Here is a 16,552-nt window from a genome sequence, read left to right on the forward strand (position 1 = left end):
TCCATAGTAGATTGTACCCAGAGAGCTCTGAAAATTAAAATTCTGCAAAAGGATTCTAGATCTATATAATTGGCTGCCTGGAACACAGGAACCTCACCAATGTGGGGTGGTAGTGTGCATAGACCTTGGCACGTGGTAGGTCTGCAAATATGAATCTTTATAGCGGTGCTGTTCGCTGTTAGTGCCTCAGTTTGATCATCTTACAAGGCCTTGCATCCATCCTGCTATTGCTGTGGGTGTTCATTGCTAAAAAGCTCACAGCTGCTCTTTCCTTTGGAGAATTTCCCTTAACAGCCTGGTAGCTGCTCTGCTCAAGATGGAAAGCCCCTGACAATGCCTGATGGGGTACAAATGTCTAGACTTTGCTTCAAGGAGGGACAAGCTCTCATGCTGTTTGTGCCACAGAGATCCCAGTGGATCAGCTTGAAGCCATTTTTTCCCTGCAACCATAGCCTCGTTTCATTTCTATTTTCTTGCCCTCTCCCACTTCCCTTAGACCCCTTCTATTGAAAGCAGCCCTCAATAAATCACATGAACACAACCCATCACCAAGCCTCTGCATCTAGAGAGTCTGACATAAGACAACTAATCCTGCTTTGTGGTTTGGTACAGGTAAAATTCATGTGACGTTTCTTAGTGTGCTTTACAAAAAAGCATATTCTATTATTGTTGGGTGTAGGGTTCTACATTTATACATTAGGCCAAATTTGTTCATCTTTTAAATATATTTTCTAACTTTACTTGACATTTTTTGTTATTTTTTTATTTACTGAGATTTGTGAAAATCATTTTTATGTCTCCAAATATAGAAATTAAAAACTTTCTCTGTTCTTTAATTGATTACATTATAAATGGCACTATTTAGACTTAAATCATGAAACTCAAAATTACTCACCTTATTCTCCTCAAAACAATTCAAAGGGTTTCTAATACTTGATCTACATGCAGACTCTTCCTGAATTATTTTATCTCCTCTCTTTAATACAGAGTACGTTATTATGATGTTTTTATTAAGTTAATATTTACTATTTTCATTTCCACTGCTGTTTTGGATCTGCATTTACTTTGGTACTGCAGAGTTTATATTTAAGCTATTTTTATTTTTGCCTAAATTAAAACATTTAGAACTTTCTTGACTTATTTAAGAAAAGCTCTCCTCAAAATATAAATTTTGCACCCATATTTGGAAGTAATTTTTCTGCCATACATTTAGGTTAAAAATGATATTTCACTACCTTACATTCTCTCTCTTGCACTATTGTTTGACTACCCTTATAATACAAATCATGAGAGCTCCTATGAACTCTTCCCATCATGTGAAGACACAGCAAGAAAGCAGCCCTCAGCAAATCAGGAAGAGAATTCCGACCAAAAACCCCCCAGTGCTGGCATGCTGATTTGGAACTAGTAGCCTCTAGAACTAGAAGAAATAAATATTTGCTTTCTAAGACACACAATATATGGTAACTTTTTGTAGTAGCCTGAGCTAAGACAAACCATGATACTGATTGCAATCATTGTATGGGTTTGGCTTCTGGTATTTAAGTGCCACCACCTGAGCTCCATGTGCCAAGGCTTATCATCCCCAACAGCAGCAGGCCATGCAGTTCTGCAATGGCACATGTCTCCTTGGCTCTTGCTTATAGCATAGAGGCCACCATTGCACTTTTAAGGATGATAGGCTCGCTCTCACCAGTGCATGTTCTTATGTTTGGTAATTGGCTTCTAATAGCTTAAAAGTATAATTCTGGATAGGAAGTAGAAGCTACTCTACCTGAGATTTTTTTATTTTTTTTAGCTGAGATTTCCAAGAGAGGTAGGAAAGTGTGTATCTTAGTTTTGAAGCAAATATAATGGATTGAGAACCAGGCCCAAAAGGAAAAAAGATGAGGATGCAAATGTTATACTTTGACTTAATCTGAAACTCCTAATTGTGCAGGCTGATGTCATTTCTAGAAGCCTTAAGAGCTTTCATCATCTAATAGCCATTTTTAACATTTTCTTGTCATTTTTTATCATTACTAGAGGCTCAGTGCATGTATTTGTGCACCGGTGGGTGTCCCTTGGCCTGGCCTGCACAGATCGGGCCAAAGCAGGCTCTCCAACATCCCCCCAGGGGTCCCAGATTTCAGGAGGGTGCAGTCCAGGCCAAGGGACCCCCCTGGTGCATGATTGAGGCCAGGATGGGATAGCCGGAGGGATCCAGGGCACCCAATCCCAATCACCCAGACCCCAGCAGCAAGCTAACCTACTGGTAGGATCATCTGCCCCTTGGTGGTCAGTGGGCACCGTAGGGACCAGTCGAATGAATGGTCAGACACTTAGCATATTAGCCTTTTATATATATAGACTAGAGGCCCGGTGCACAAAAATTTGTGCACCCGGGGGGGGAGGGATGGTCCCTCAGCCGGCCTGTGCCCTCTCGCAGTCTGGGACCCCTCGGGAGATAACGACCTGCTGACTTAGGCCTGCTCCCGGGTGGCAGAGGGCAGGCCCAATCTCTAGGTGCAGCCCGTGGTTGGGCTCAGAGCAGGGCTGATTGGGGAGTTGGGGTGCCGCCCCCTGTCATGCACAGAGCAGGGCGGATCACGAGGTTGCGATGTCACCCTCAGTCACGCTCACGGTAGGACCGATTGGGGGGTTGGGGCACCGCCCCCTGTCACACTCAAGGCAGGGTCGTTGGGGAGGTTGCAGCACCACACCCTGTCACACACAGAGCAGGGCCAATCAGGGGGTTGGGGTGCTGCCCCCATCACTCACAGAGCTGGGCCCATCAGGGGGGTTGGGGCTCTGTACCCTGTCACGCACAGAGCAGGGTCGATCAGGGCTTTGGGGAGCTCCCCCCTGTCACGCACAGAGCAGGGCCGATCAGGGTGTTGAGAAGCTACCCCCTGTCACTCACAGAGTAGGGCCAACAGGGTAGTTGGGGCACCGCCTCCTGTCACACACAGAACAGGGTGGATCAGGGGGGTGGGGCGCCGCACCCTGTCACACTCAGTGCAGGGCCGATGGGAAGGTTATGGCTCTACCCCGTCACACAGAGAGCAGAGCCAGTGGGGAGGGGGGGTTGGGGCGCCGCACCCTGTCACACACAGAGCTGCAGGGCAATCTGGGGGTTGAGGAGCTCCCCCCTATCAGGCACAGAGCAGGGTTGATCAGGGGGTTGGGGCGCCTTCTCCTGTCATGAACAGAGCAGGGTGGATAGGGAGGTTGTGGCCCCCCCTCCTGTCACACACAGAGCCACAGGGTGATTAGGGGGTTTGGGCACTGCCCCCTGTCATGCTGATCCCAGTGCTGGGAGGCCTCATAGCTCCATTGATCCCGGGGCTGGGAGGCATATTACCCTTTTACTATATAGGATAGAGACCTGGTGCATGGGTGGGGGCTGGCTGGTTTGCCCTGAAGGGTGTCCTGGATCAGGGTGGGGGTCCCCACTGGGGTGCCTGGCCAGCCTGGATGAGGCGATGATGGCTGTTTGCAGCTGGTCACACACCCTTCAGGGTGGGAGTCCCCACTGTGGTGCCTGGCCAGTCTGGGTGAGGGGCTGAGGGCTGTTTTCAGGCTGGCGGGTGACTGAAGCTCCCAACCACTCCTTTTTTTCTTTTTTTTTTTTAAATTCTGGGCCACCTTTAGCTCTGAGGCTTGGCTCCAGCTCTTAGGCCTCCGCTGCTGAAAGCAGGTATCTGGTTTGTTTGGGTTCTATAATCGAAACACTGTTTCAACTCCAGCTCTGAGATCCTGGCTGGCTGAAAGCAGGTTTCTGGGATTTTGTTTTGCTTCTATATTTGTAACAATGTTTCAAACTGCAAGCTCAGAGGCCCGCAGCTGCAAGCGGGTAACGTTGGAGTCCTCCGTCACTGAAGCAAGCAAGCCTCATGTTTGCTTTAAGCTGCCTGGCTGCCAGCTGCCATCTTGGCTGGCAGTTAATTTGCATATCTCGCTGATTAGCCAATGGGAAGGGTAGCGGATGTACGGCTAATTACCATGTTTCTCTTTTATTAGATAGGACTAGTGGTCCAGTGCACGAAATTCTTGCATGGGGGGTGTTCCTCAGATCCACCTGCCCTCTCCAATCTGGGACCCTTCGGGGAATGTCAGACTGCTGGTTTAGGCCCAATCCTTGTGGACCTAAACTGACAGTCTCACATCCCTCTTGCAATACAGGACAGCTGGCTCCAAACTGCTCACCTGCCTGCCTGCCTAATTGACTTTAACCACTCTGCATGCTAGCCTGGTCACCACAACTGCACCCCACCCCACCGCCGGCCTGATCGCCCCCAACTGCCCTCCCCAGCTGGTCTCCCAGTCTATAATTAGCATATTACACTTTTATTAGTATAGATTAGTATTACACTTTACATTTTCTTTGTTATTTACTTATTTATAAAATTTCATTACAGGATTCAAAAGAAAGAGTATATAAGGAAAAGCATGTGACTTGATTATCCTGATCTCACCCACTTCTTCCAAGTAGGAACTGATATTACTTCTTTGAGGGCTCCTATAGATATTCAATGTGTACACATACATATGATTGCACACAGGAATTACATTTTTCCTGTAAACACATTATACACTTCTTGTGTACCTCATTTTAAAATGTATTTTTAAGATTGTTGTATATTTATAAAAATGGAGTTTAATTCTCTATTTACTGGATGCATAATATTCCACCATATGCAAATGTTAAATTTATATTACCAATTTATATAGATGAATTTGTTAGTAGTTTCCAGTCTTTTGCCATTTACAGTGATAACTTGATTAATTGTAAGTATATTTATTTAAAAATGTACTGGTATGTTTCATTAAGTAAACATGCTATATCAAAGCCTATGGGCATTTATCCTATCTAATGAGGACTAGACATTGATATCCTTTAGTAGGCACTTTTCATGTTTAAGACTTGGATGAATGAAATCAAAACGAATACACACCAAAAACAAGCCATAGCATATATCCACATTCTATACTTCATTTCAAAGGAGAACTATTTATCTTTAAATAGTGAGCCAAAACCTCTCAAAACATTACTAAAAAATTTACCAGATGCACAACATATTGCGTCAATTTCACTGGCAAGTCTATCCATGATTTGTGTCATCAAGGGACTATTATCACTTTGAGTACTACCAATCATATTTCTCAAATGATTGATCTCTGCATTCATATCTTCAGATTTACTTTTAAATCCTTCTCTAAGCAAATCTTCTTGAACCTAAGAAAAGGTGAGAAGTAAGATGTTTTAAATTCCCATGTTTTTCAAAAATTACATTTTATATTTAAGAATTCTTTCCTTCTACTCTTAAAATTGTTCTCATTTACATAACCAAAGATAATTTTTCAACAAGGAATAATCCTGTCTTGGACCTAAACACTGAAAGAAAGCATAGTTTACAGTCTTACAAATATTCACATATCCATAGGGTTTTGCTAGGATGCTAAGCCTGGCCTGAGGACAAATGTACTATGTGCCAGTCATAATACCAGTTGAGAAGTAACATTAATCTGCTCATACTAATTCTCAGTCCCACTTGGAATAATATGACCAACCAAAATGCAGAAAAAAATGGGAAATTATACATATTCTAGAACTCTATTATGAACATGTACAGATAGCCAATCAGGAATTCTTCCTTTGCCATATGATAACTTGGGTAGACTCTCCATACTTGGGAACAACGCAGCAGGTTTGAAGCTGTCACGTCCTTGTTCTTTTAATCTGGACATTTCTGATAGTTTATTGTCACCAAAGATCTACCTTAGAGTCTTTGGGTGGTAATAGGGTTCCTGATAATAGGCAATGATCTTGGTAAAGCAAACCAGTTGATGGTAATAACAAGTACATGTATTTCAAATACCTATTTATTCAGCCGAAATAAGATCATTTCCAAATAACCTAAAATATCACCTCAAACCCTATTTATATTCTACAAGTATTCAGAGATGAGACGCTTGTCCTGACTACTCCAGAGTGTATGCACAGAGTAGATTTCAAAGATATTTTTTACAAAGAAAGGGGACAAGGGGAAGATTCAAGGTTTTAACAAATCATAAGTAGTAAATGACAATGGTGTTTCCTCCATGGTCTTGCTGTAACATTCTGCATCCCACCTGAGGTACCAGGACAATGACCATGGAGCACTACTGAGGCCATGGCAGGACTTACCTTTAATTTATGCTCCAATATCATATTCTGCTCTCTTAATATATTCTCTTTTTCCCTCTCCAGCTTCTCCTTCAGTTGCAATATATTTTCCTCACGACTCCTCTTCTGTGCCTCCATCTGCTGCTGCTGCTCCTGTAGTTTCTGTCTCAGCAGCTCCTGTTCCTTCTCAGCTGCCTCCTTCTTGGCCCGCTCCGCTGCCCCAGGGAGGTTTGAAAGAGGAAAGAAAATTAGGTGAGGACTAATCTCTACCTTCCTGAGCTCTGAGAACAAACCAAACTGGTAAGGGAGGTGGAAGACCCTGAATTGCTCCCTTGCCACACCATCAAGAGCTCATATCAGAATGCGATGAGAAAGGCCCTGGCTGGCTGATGTGCCCTGGTGTTTTCAGAATTAGAGAGTATGTCCCACAGAAGGAGAGAAAGCTCCTTGTGTCAGGAAGATTTGTTCTCACAGCTGTCAAAGGACACTGCAGGTACCTGACACTCATTGTGAGGCCTGCCTTTACCCTTACCTGCCATGGCCTTCATCTCCTCCGTGAGCCCTTTGTCTCCCTGCAGGATGGAACTCTCTGTTGCTGCCTGCGACTGCAGGAACCTCTGGAGAACCTCATGTGCCTGAGGAGACAAGAAGGAACAAAGAACTTTGATTTTCCCTGGGAAAAATAGTGCTGCAAAACGAAGTATGTCCATGTAATTTTTCCTTCATGATTAAAACTGCATCAGCCCTACTGGCTCAGTAGATAGAGCATCAGTCAGCCTGCGGACTTAAGGGTCCCAGGTTCGATTCCGGTCAAGGGCAGGTACCTTGGTTGCGGGCACATCCCCAATAGGGGGTGTGCAGGTGGCAGCTGATCGATGTTTCTCTCTCATCGATGTTTCTAACTCTCTATCCCTCTCCCTTCCTCTCTGTAAAAAAATCAATAAAATACATTTTTTTAAAAACTGCATCATGATTTCACAGTTTCCAAGCTCCTTAGAGCGACTAGAGCTCTTCATACTCCCTGCAGTCTCTCTCCCAGTGATACTTTCTTCTCTTCACTCTGCGTTCCAGACAGTGAGACCATGTTCAGTTCTACAAACCCACTGTCTCTGGCGTTTTTGTATATTTGCTTTCCAGGGAGAAACATTGTCTCCAATTAGTGCTCCTGCTCTCCTTTGCCACTTGCTGACTGTAACTCTAGGCAAGTCATTTTAACCCATCTCTGCCTCTCAGTTCAGATGTGTAAAATGTTAAAAAAAAGTATAGATGCATCCTAATGCTATATAAAGGATAATAATTCAAATTCTAGAGAAAGAGCTCAATATTATGTCTTAACAGTAAGAGTTCAATAAATATTAATTGCATTGTCATTTAATGTTATTACGTGTATCATCACCTACGTAGCCAATTATCTCAGGTTGATAACTATGATAACCCTGTGTGCAATTGTCTACATGTTTGACTTCCTTTTCTCTTTTGATCTGCCTTAAACACAAAGGCTCTGACTTTACCTTGTAAATTGCCTGCCTTTGATACACTGAATATAATATTGTTGGATGGAAAATGATTATTTCTCCTGTGTCTCTTATGGATTTCAGAAATCTATATTCATTTTTGAAAATGGGCATTTTGATTCTCTGTAGAAAGAAAGACAAAATAACTGGCCTTCGATGCTAAAACAGTCATGATATCCCCATGTTCCCATATTACCCACAACTGATGCCATGATCGATTTCCAGGAGACCTTCTTTTTTTTTTTTTTTTTTAAATATATTTTATTGATTTTTTACAGAGAGGAAGGGAGAGAGATAGAGAGTTAGAAACATCGATGAGAGAGAAACATCGACCAGCTGCCTCCTGCACATCTCCCACTGGGGATATGCCCGCAACCCAGGTACATGCCCTTGACCGGAATCGAACCTGGGACCTTTCAGTCCGCAGGCCGACGCTCTATCCACTGAGCCAAACCGGTTTCGGCAGGAGACCTTCTTGACTTTAATCTGTAGGACCCCTATGCTCCCCTTATTCCTCACCTTCAGTCCTTTCCTGGGCACTTGCCAGTATTCCTGTTCAAGCTTTTCCTTTGTTTCCACGTAGAGCTTGTGACCACCAGGAACAGAGAAAATGCCTGCTGAAATATCTTCCATCAGGGACTTGGAAAGCTGCTCAAGTTTTTCCTGGCAGAATTTAACAGATGCCTCTTCATTCCGCAGCAAGATCTTATCTTGCTTATCCTTTATGATTTCCTATAAGGGAAGTATAGAGGGCTGTCACCAGGAGAAAGGAACAGATGAGAAAAAACTCCAAAGAACCTGGTGGAAAGAAGTCTAGCTGTGGTCCTCATGAGAAAAGCATTCTGTTGGAGAAGGACATGGAATAAAACAGGAATTACAAGGCTTCCTTTACTCACAACCCTGAAAATTCCATGTGAGGCAAGGGAAAGCTTCTGACCTCCTTGGGTCTCAGGTCCTTCATCAATAATATTGGTGTTGAATTACCTTATCTCTATGGCTCCTTGCAGCTGTAACTTTTGTTAATTCCATCTTCAATGACACAATGATACAACAAGGAGCCATAGGACTTGAAAGTAGCCTGGTATGAGAATCTGTTAAGAGACATTTTGTTCCTGAGAATGGGAGAGTGTCCTCAAGAAAGTGACTAGCCAAGGAATGACTTGGATATTCAGGGCAGGCTTGAATTCAATATAAGTATGCAGTTCAGAAAGATGTCTATGCTAATTATGCATCAGAGACCAGATAAATTTTTACATAAAGTACCTGAGGTTTGTTGGGAGGGGAAGAAGAAATTGCAGTCTTTTGAACTCTGTCCCTCATAAGAAACCAGACTACTCGATCCATGAGTGAGAGCGGAGGACTGGGGTCAGAAAAGATCTTCCAGGTTTAATTTACAATGGAAAGGTCTCAAAGGGTAAATAAATAGTAAGACAAAGTACCACCAGATTCTTCTGGAATGCCTGGTTGTCATCCTTGAAGGAGTGCTCCATGAAGATTGCAATGGCTTCCCTCTCACAGGCTGTGTGCAGGTCTAGCAGCTCCTGCAGCGTGTCTGTGGGGAAGCTCACTCTCTGTGCCATCTGCTCGCTGTAGTGGTTGGCTGCCTTCTGAACGGCCCCAGCGTTCTCAAGCTGGGCCAGAGTTGTCATCGCATTCTCCAAACAAGGCACTGATCCATTGTTGATGGCATCCACATAAGTCACCACCAGAGTCCTTAGCCCTAATAAGCCAGGAAATTCAAGGGATAAATATCAATTTATCACTCAATGGGATCCATTTATGTGAGATTACATTTCTAAATGTCTCTTTCTGCCTTTCTGTCTCTTTCTGTCACACACAAACACATATATATGCACACACACACACACACACACACACAAACTCACCACTTCCTTCTACTATTATTGTAGTACACAGTTAGTTGGATATTAACAAGAGACCAGGGAGCTAATGAAATCAGAGTCCGATAAAGCCTGATTAAGTAGGAAAAAACAGCCTTACAGTCACCCTGGGAAGTCCCAAGATGAAGAAAAATGGCGCAGAGGTAAAATTTCTATACTAAGTACCTGTGAGGTAAGAGCTAAATAACCAGGTGGAACTAAGAAGCATGTGCAAAAAGAGCCAATATTCAGACCATAAGTGACAGAGGGCACAAACCTGGGAAAATCTGGGAAAAGATTGCATAGGGGAAGGGCACAAGCCCTGAAGAAGACAGGAAACAGATTGGATAGTTGTGAAGAAAGGCTGCCCTTTTCCAAACCCAAAAATAAAAATTGGGAAGGTTCACAAATACCCCAGGGCAGTAGCTGCCCACTAGCCTGCCAGCTCTCTGTCTCCTGAGAGTGTACTTTGCTTTTCACTTTAATAATCCTTGCCATTATCACGTAAAACTCCTCCTACATAAAGGTCCCTCAAATTCCTTTCACACAACACCACAGAAGAACATATTTCCTCCAGTAACACTATTATCCCATTGACTCTTAATTTGTATGTTTCTTCAGAACACAAGGCTAACATAATTCAATATTAACCTTTATCTAACATACTAAAGGATATCTGGAAAACATAATTTCCCCTTGAAAATCTTAGCAGCAAATTGTAGACAGATGAGGCAGGGTAAATGTGACCCTATTTTTTTCTCAATTCTCAAGATTCCCATAAGTTTTCAGAACTTTATGGGCTAATGTGAATTATTAAATTGGTCTAAACACCCAAAATATCCTCTGTATACCTCTTGCAACTCTCATCTTATCTAATAAAGAGGGAATATGCAAATTGACCATCATGCTGTTATGGTCAAGATGGCTGCGCCCACAGTGGAGGCCAAGTTCCCATAACAAGCCTTAACAAGCAATCAGCAGGGACCTGAGGCTGCACTCCCCACCTGGTGGTACTTGACAGGGGACCTCAGGCCATGCCCTCTGCCCCAGTATCGAGCCAGGGGACCTCAGGCTGCGCCCCCACCCTGGTGCTAAGCTGGGAGACCTAAAGCTGTACCCCTTGCTGGGCAGGGCTTGACGGGGGACCTCAGTACACATCCCCCACTGGGCAGAGCTTGACAGAGGACATCATGCTGCACCCCCCCCACACACAGTAGGGCTTCACTAGGGACCTCAGGCCAAGCCCCCAGCCCTGGCGCCAGTCTGGGAGACCTCAAGCCATGCCCCCAACCAGGCAGTGCTGGATGGAAGAACTCAGGCCACATCCTCCGCCCTGGGACCGGGCCAGGGGACCTGAGGCCCCCCCCCCCTGAACCCAGCGCCAGGCCAGGGACCTCAGGCTGCACCCCCCCAATGGCTTGACGGGGAACCTCAAGGCATGCCTCCCACCCCAGCCCAGGCCAGGGGACCTCAGGCCGCTCACCCTGTCCCAGGCTATGGGACCTAAGGCTGCAACCCCTGCCCAGTGGGGCTTGACAGGGGACCTGAGGCTGCGCCCCCCACCCAGCGGGGCTTGACGGGAGACCTGAGGTTGTGCCCCCCTGCCTGGAAGGGCTTGATGGGTCTGGATCTTGCCCAATGGGGGTGGGGCCAGCCAGGTCTGAGGTATGCGCGGTTGGGCAGGGACTTGACTCTGGGTCCCACAGTGCACCAGACTCTAACAAGAGGAAGATTTTCATATACATTTTACTAATTTTCTTTCATCTCTGACACTTCTATTATAAAGGGCAAATAGCAATATTAAAATATTTCCTCTAATTAATTCCCTTTTAATGTGCACAAATTTTGTGTACTGGGCAACTAGTTCATTATAAAGAACTTCAACTGAGGAAATATATATTCTGTTTTTTATCCCCAGTTAGTGATTCATTAAGATTAGAAGATTTTTTTATATGTATGGATAATATAGATTTTGCTGATAAAGGTTGTAATTTTGGAGAGGAATTTGTAAACACCCAAAAGTGTGATAAGTATACACTTGTCATCATGGAGTATGAACATCTATGACTTATACTATATATAGAATCAAAAAGAAATCCTGTGCTGGGGTCCAGCCCCAGCGGGTCCAGGGGTTCCCAAAGGCGTAGACAGAGTTGGCGAAGAAGGAATGACACAGAGGCAGCATTCAGTTGATCAGCAGCCTAGGCAGGATCTCTAGCCAGGATCTCCAGCCAAGTTCTGGTCTGGATCTCCAGCGAAGTTCTGGTTAGGATCTCCAGCCAGGTTCTGTGTCCATGTTCTCTTGCTAGGTTCTCCAGGTTCTCCAGCCAGGTTCTGTAGCCATGTTCCCTCGCTAGGTTCTCCAGCCAGGTTCTGTCCAGGTTCTCCAGCCAGGTTCAGTCACCAGGTTCTAATCAGGTTCTCTTGCCAATTTCTGTAGTCAGGTTCAGTCCAGGATCTTTTGCCATGTTCTCTCGCTAGGTTCTGTCTCTAGGTTCGGAGGCCAGTTTCTGTCCAGGATCTTTTGCCATGTTCTCTCCAGCGAAGTTCTTCTGTCTCTAGAGAACGTTCTGTGTAGGTTCTGTGCCTAGGTTCTGTCTCTCTTAGTTCTGTCTTGTTACATCTGTATTTATACCAGTTGATTCCAATCCTATCAATCTCTATTCCAAAGGTTAGGGCGTTTCTTATCTCCATTCCAGGGAGTAAAGATTATGTAGCTTAAGCATGATTGTTCGTAGTTAAAGTGATTAATTACCCACCTGGCACTTAGTTAAGAGGTTTTATTCCCTCCCTAACTTCAGGGGAAAATCCCTACCTGGGGAAACAACCTTTCTCAGAGACCTTGGTTAAAACACATAGTGCCAAGAAGGTGAGCAAACATATTAAGAACAGTATGCCATATATGCCAGGTCCCTTGAAACAGCAAGCATGGACCGGCTCCTGACAAATTCCCCCTTTTTTATTTTTTAAAAACAGGCATTAAAAAGAAAAAACCCCAAATGCTCTCTTGTATCCATTTTAAGAGTAGGATTGGTGCTTTCCGCTATTACCTGAGTCCTGATCTATCACCCTAGGGAGAGCTTGCCAATCCTGCACTTTCCCGGGGTGGAAAGGCTGCAGTGGGGTTAAGGATAAGGCTCCTTGGGCCTACCTCCTCCCATGCCTTTACATTTACCTTTCCTTCCTTAGAAAAGCATGGACATACTTCTTGCATAAAACGTTCTGTCTGACTGGGAGTAACCTTAATTCCTCTGCTAGCAAGCATATGTGTTAAAAGATCAATACCGAGTCTTTTTTCTTTAGACTCAGTATGGCACATCTTCTCAATCTAAGAATCAATACAGAGTCTTCTTTCTTTGGACTCAGTATGGCCCATCTTCTCAATCTAAGTTCTGTACTATCCACCTTCTTACCCTACTTATCCTCTATAGGGGGGTCTGCAGTACCCTGGTGGCGTCCTATCCGTCCCGAGTGTGGGGTTCTCAATGGGGGGGGCTTACCTAGGGGAATCCTGTTCCAGGGGTTACCAAAGGTGTGGACGGAGTCGGTGAAGACTATCCACCCTCTTCCTACGGTGGAGTCCTATCCATCCCGAGAATGGGGCTTACCTAGGGGTCCCTGTTCAGGCGCCAGATGCCGGAGTCCAGCCCCAGCGGGTCCAGGGGTTCCCAAAGGCGTAGACGGAGTTGGCGAAGAAGGAATGACACAGAGGCAGCATTCAGTTGATCAGCAGCCTAGGCAGGATCTCTAGCCAGGATCTCCAGCCAAGTTCTGGTCTGGATCTCCAGTGAAGTTCTGGTTAGGATCTCCAGCCAGGTTCTGTGTCCATGTTCTCTTGCTAGGTTCTCCAGGTTCTCCAGCCAGGTTCTGTAGCCATGTTCCCTCGCTAGGTTCTCCAGCCAGGTTCTGTCCAGGTTCTCCAGCCAGGTTCAGTCACCAGGTTCTAGTCAGGTTCTCTTGCCAATTTCTGTAGTCAGGTTCTGTCCAGGATCTTTTGCCATGTTCTCTCCAGCGAAGTTCTTCTGTCTCTAGAGAACGTTCTGTGTAGGTTCTGTGCCTAGGTTCTGTCTCTCTTAGTTCTGTCTTGTTACATCTGTATTTATACCAGTTGATTCCAATCCTATCAATCTCTATTCCAAAGGTTAGGGCGTTTCTTATCTCCATTCCAGGGAGTAAAGATTATGTAGCTTAAGCATGATTGTTCATAGTTAAAGTGATTAATTACCCACCTGGCACTTAGTTAAGAGGTTTTATTCCCTCCCTAACTTCAGGGGAAAATCCCTACCTGGGAAACAACCTTTCTCAGAGACCTTGGTTAAAACACATAGTGCCAAGAAGGTGAGCAAACATATTAAGAACAGTATGCCATATATGCCAGGTCCCTTGAAACAGCAAGCATGGACCGGCTCCCGGCAATCCTGGAGAACACATCCTGTAATATATTCAAAAAATATTAGGCCCCACAAAATGTGAAATGGAGACTCACGTTTCCCAGTGACCATGATTCCCTCTCTGAGGGTCTTGGTCCTCGCCTGGGTGAGGATGTAAGAACAGAAGTTCTTTGTTTCTTCCTTGAAGTAAGGATCCAATTGTTTGTCCTCAACCTTCTCAATATTGGCTAGGAGTTTTTTGTCATTTGTTGGCCGGTCAAAGACAAAACATTTCCGTCTTGGAAAGAAATTTCGGATGCACTCTCTTCGGAAATTGGATATTTGAGCTTTGTGATTCATGCCTGAAAGGTTAAAACAAACAAACAAACAAAAACAGGTATTACAGTAGAAGCCGTCTAAGGACAAGGGACCTAAATATTTTTATGACAGGGATTTTTGTATCTTTGCCGAATTCTCTCTGTATAACTTCTGTGTGTAACTCCTCTAGCATGGACATCCAAATGCTTCTTTAACATAAAATTTACCATGATCCAACTCCAGGGAAAATTTTTTGAAGCGATCAACATAGTTAAAAAAACAACAACAATGACCTATTGCTACTATCAGACCTAAAAATGGTAGAGTATGGTGTGTATTGTCTATATTGCTTACTGTATGAATAACAGAAACATGGGTCAAATGTACGTTTTGGTCTACTTGATCACATGGGAAAATGAAGCTATGGATCAAAATGAAGAGCCCAAACAAGACTTAATGAAGCAATGTTAGAAATAACAGCAGATTATTTAAGGAAAACTGTTTAGATGCTAAAAATGAAGTGTACAGCATTAGCTCTTAAAAAAATAAAAACCTCTGAAGAGTGAAGAGTAAACGTAGCTAAAATGTAATTTTTTAAAAGAATATATATTTTATTGATTTTTTAAAGAGAAGAAGGAAGAGGGATAGAGAGTTAGAAACATCAATGAGAGAGAAACATCCATCAGCTGCCTCCTGCACACCTCCTACTGGGGATGTGTCCACAACCAAGGTACATGCCCTTGACTGGAATCAAACCTGGGACCTTTCAGTCCACAGGCCAATGCTCTATCCACTGAGCCAAACCGGTTAGGGCTAAAATGTAATTTTAAGATATTACCATTGGTCTCTAAATTCTTTAAGGTAAAGAACTATATTCAATCTTATAGTTTTGCTGTGTAGACTATTTCTCATTGTTTTTGAGAAACTATGAATAGAAACATGAAATCAAGAGTGTATAAATCAGAAGTGATGTTCCTTTCAAGGTTTCATCAGATACCTACATGCCCATGTAAATATAACCCATTCATATGTTTTTATTATTTTGAAATTATAGCATGGGTAAATATGTGGAAATGGAAAAAAGCTATGATACAGAAAGAAAGATTTAACATAATTAAAATGTCTATAATGCCCAAAGCAATCTATAGATTGAACATAATCCCATACAAAATACCAATGGCATTTTTCACATCACTACAATAAATAATCCAAAAATGTATATGAAACCATAAAAGACCCTGAATAGCCACAGAAATACTGAGAAAGAAGGACAAAGTTGGAGGTTTCATGCTACCTGATACCAAACTATAATACTATGCTGTGCTTATCAAAATAGCACAGTGCTGAATAAAAACAGACATATACATCAATGGAACACAACAGAGTCCAGAAATAAACCCACACAAATATGATCAATTAGCAGATGACAAAGGAGGCAAAACAACATACAATGGGGTAAAGACAGTTTTTTCAATACATGGTGTGGGGAAAATTGGGCAAATACACACACAAAAATGAAACTACATGACCTTCTTACACCATATACAAGAATAACCTCAAAATGGATTAAAGGCTTAAATGTAAGTCTCAAAATTACTATAAGAAAACAAAGGAAGTAAAACCTCAGATATTTTTCTTAGCAATGTATTTATTTTCATATCTCTTCTCTGGTAAGGGAAACAAAATAAATAAACAAATGGGACTACAGCAAGCTAAATAGTTTTTGCACAGCAAAGGAAGTCATCAACAAACAAACAACCACCTGAATGGGAGAATATATTCTCCAATGACACATCTGATAAGGGGTTAATATCCAAAATTTATAAAGTACTCATACTATTCATCATAGGAACAAACCATCTGATTTAAAAGTGAGCTGAATAAATACTTCTCCAAAGAGGACATAAAGGTGGCCAATACAGGTATGAAAAGATGTTCAACATCGCTAATCATCAGAGAAATGCAAGTTAAAACCATAATGAAATATCACCTCATGCCTGTCTGAGTGGCTCTCATCAAATAAATCAACAAAGAATAAGTGTTGGCACTGTTGGTGGGTATGCATATTTGTACAGTTACTATGGAAAAAAGAATGGAGGTTTCTCAAAAGAAGTAAAAATAGAACTACCTTATGGCCCAGTGACTTCACTCTGGTTATATATCTGAAGAAATCCAAAACACTAATTCAAAAGAATATATGACTCCTATATTCATTGCAGCATTATTTATAATTGCCAAGATATGGAAGTAACCTAAGTACCCCAAAACAGACAGTAGATAAAGAATAGGTAGTATATATACACAATGGAATACTATTTGATC

General features: G+C 43.2%; 1 protein-coding gene across 5 annotated transcripts in view; it reads right to left on the reverse strand.

Annotated features, from left to right (window-relative positions):
- Window positions 1-4,308: 4,308 nt before the first annotated feature.
- LOC118675952 (guanylate-binding protein 6-like) overlaps window positions 4,309-16,552 on the reverse strand; it is a 143,112-nt gene continuing 130,868 nt past the window's right edge. For all 5 annotated transcript variants that reach the window (XM_036349027.1, XM_036349028.1, XM_036349029.1 and 2 more), the window contains 6 exons: window positions 14,029-14,274; window positions 9,102-9,382; window positions 8,182-8,394; window positions 6,681-6,783; window positions 6,170-6,363; window positions 4,309-5,218 (listed from right to left, as the gene is read on the reverse strand). In XM_036349027.1, coding sequence (XP_036204920.1) covers window positions 4,991-5,218; window positions 6,170-6,363; window positions 6,681-6,783; window positions 8,182-8,394; window positions 9,102-9,382; window positions 14,029-14,274 — 1,265 coding nt within the window. In that variant the 3' untranslated portion in view covers window positions 4,309-4,990. The remainder of the gene's footprint in view (window positions 5,219-6,169; window positions 6,364-6,680; window positions 6,784-8,181; window positions 8,395-9,101; window positions 9,383-14,028; window positions 14,275-16,552) is intronic.

This window comes from Myotis myotis, unplaced genomic scaffold, assembly GCF_014108235.1.
Source record: "Myotis myotis isolate mMyoMyo1 unplaced genomic scaffold, mMyoMyo1.p scaffold_m19_p_2, whole genome shotgun sequence".
In the NCBI taxonomy this organism is placed as follows: Eukaryota; Metazoa; Chordata; class Mammalia; order Chiroptera; family Vespertilionidae; genus Myotis; species Myotis myotis.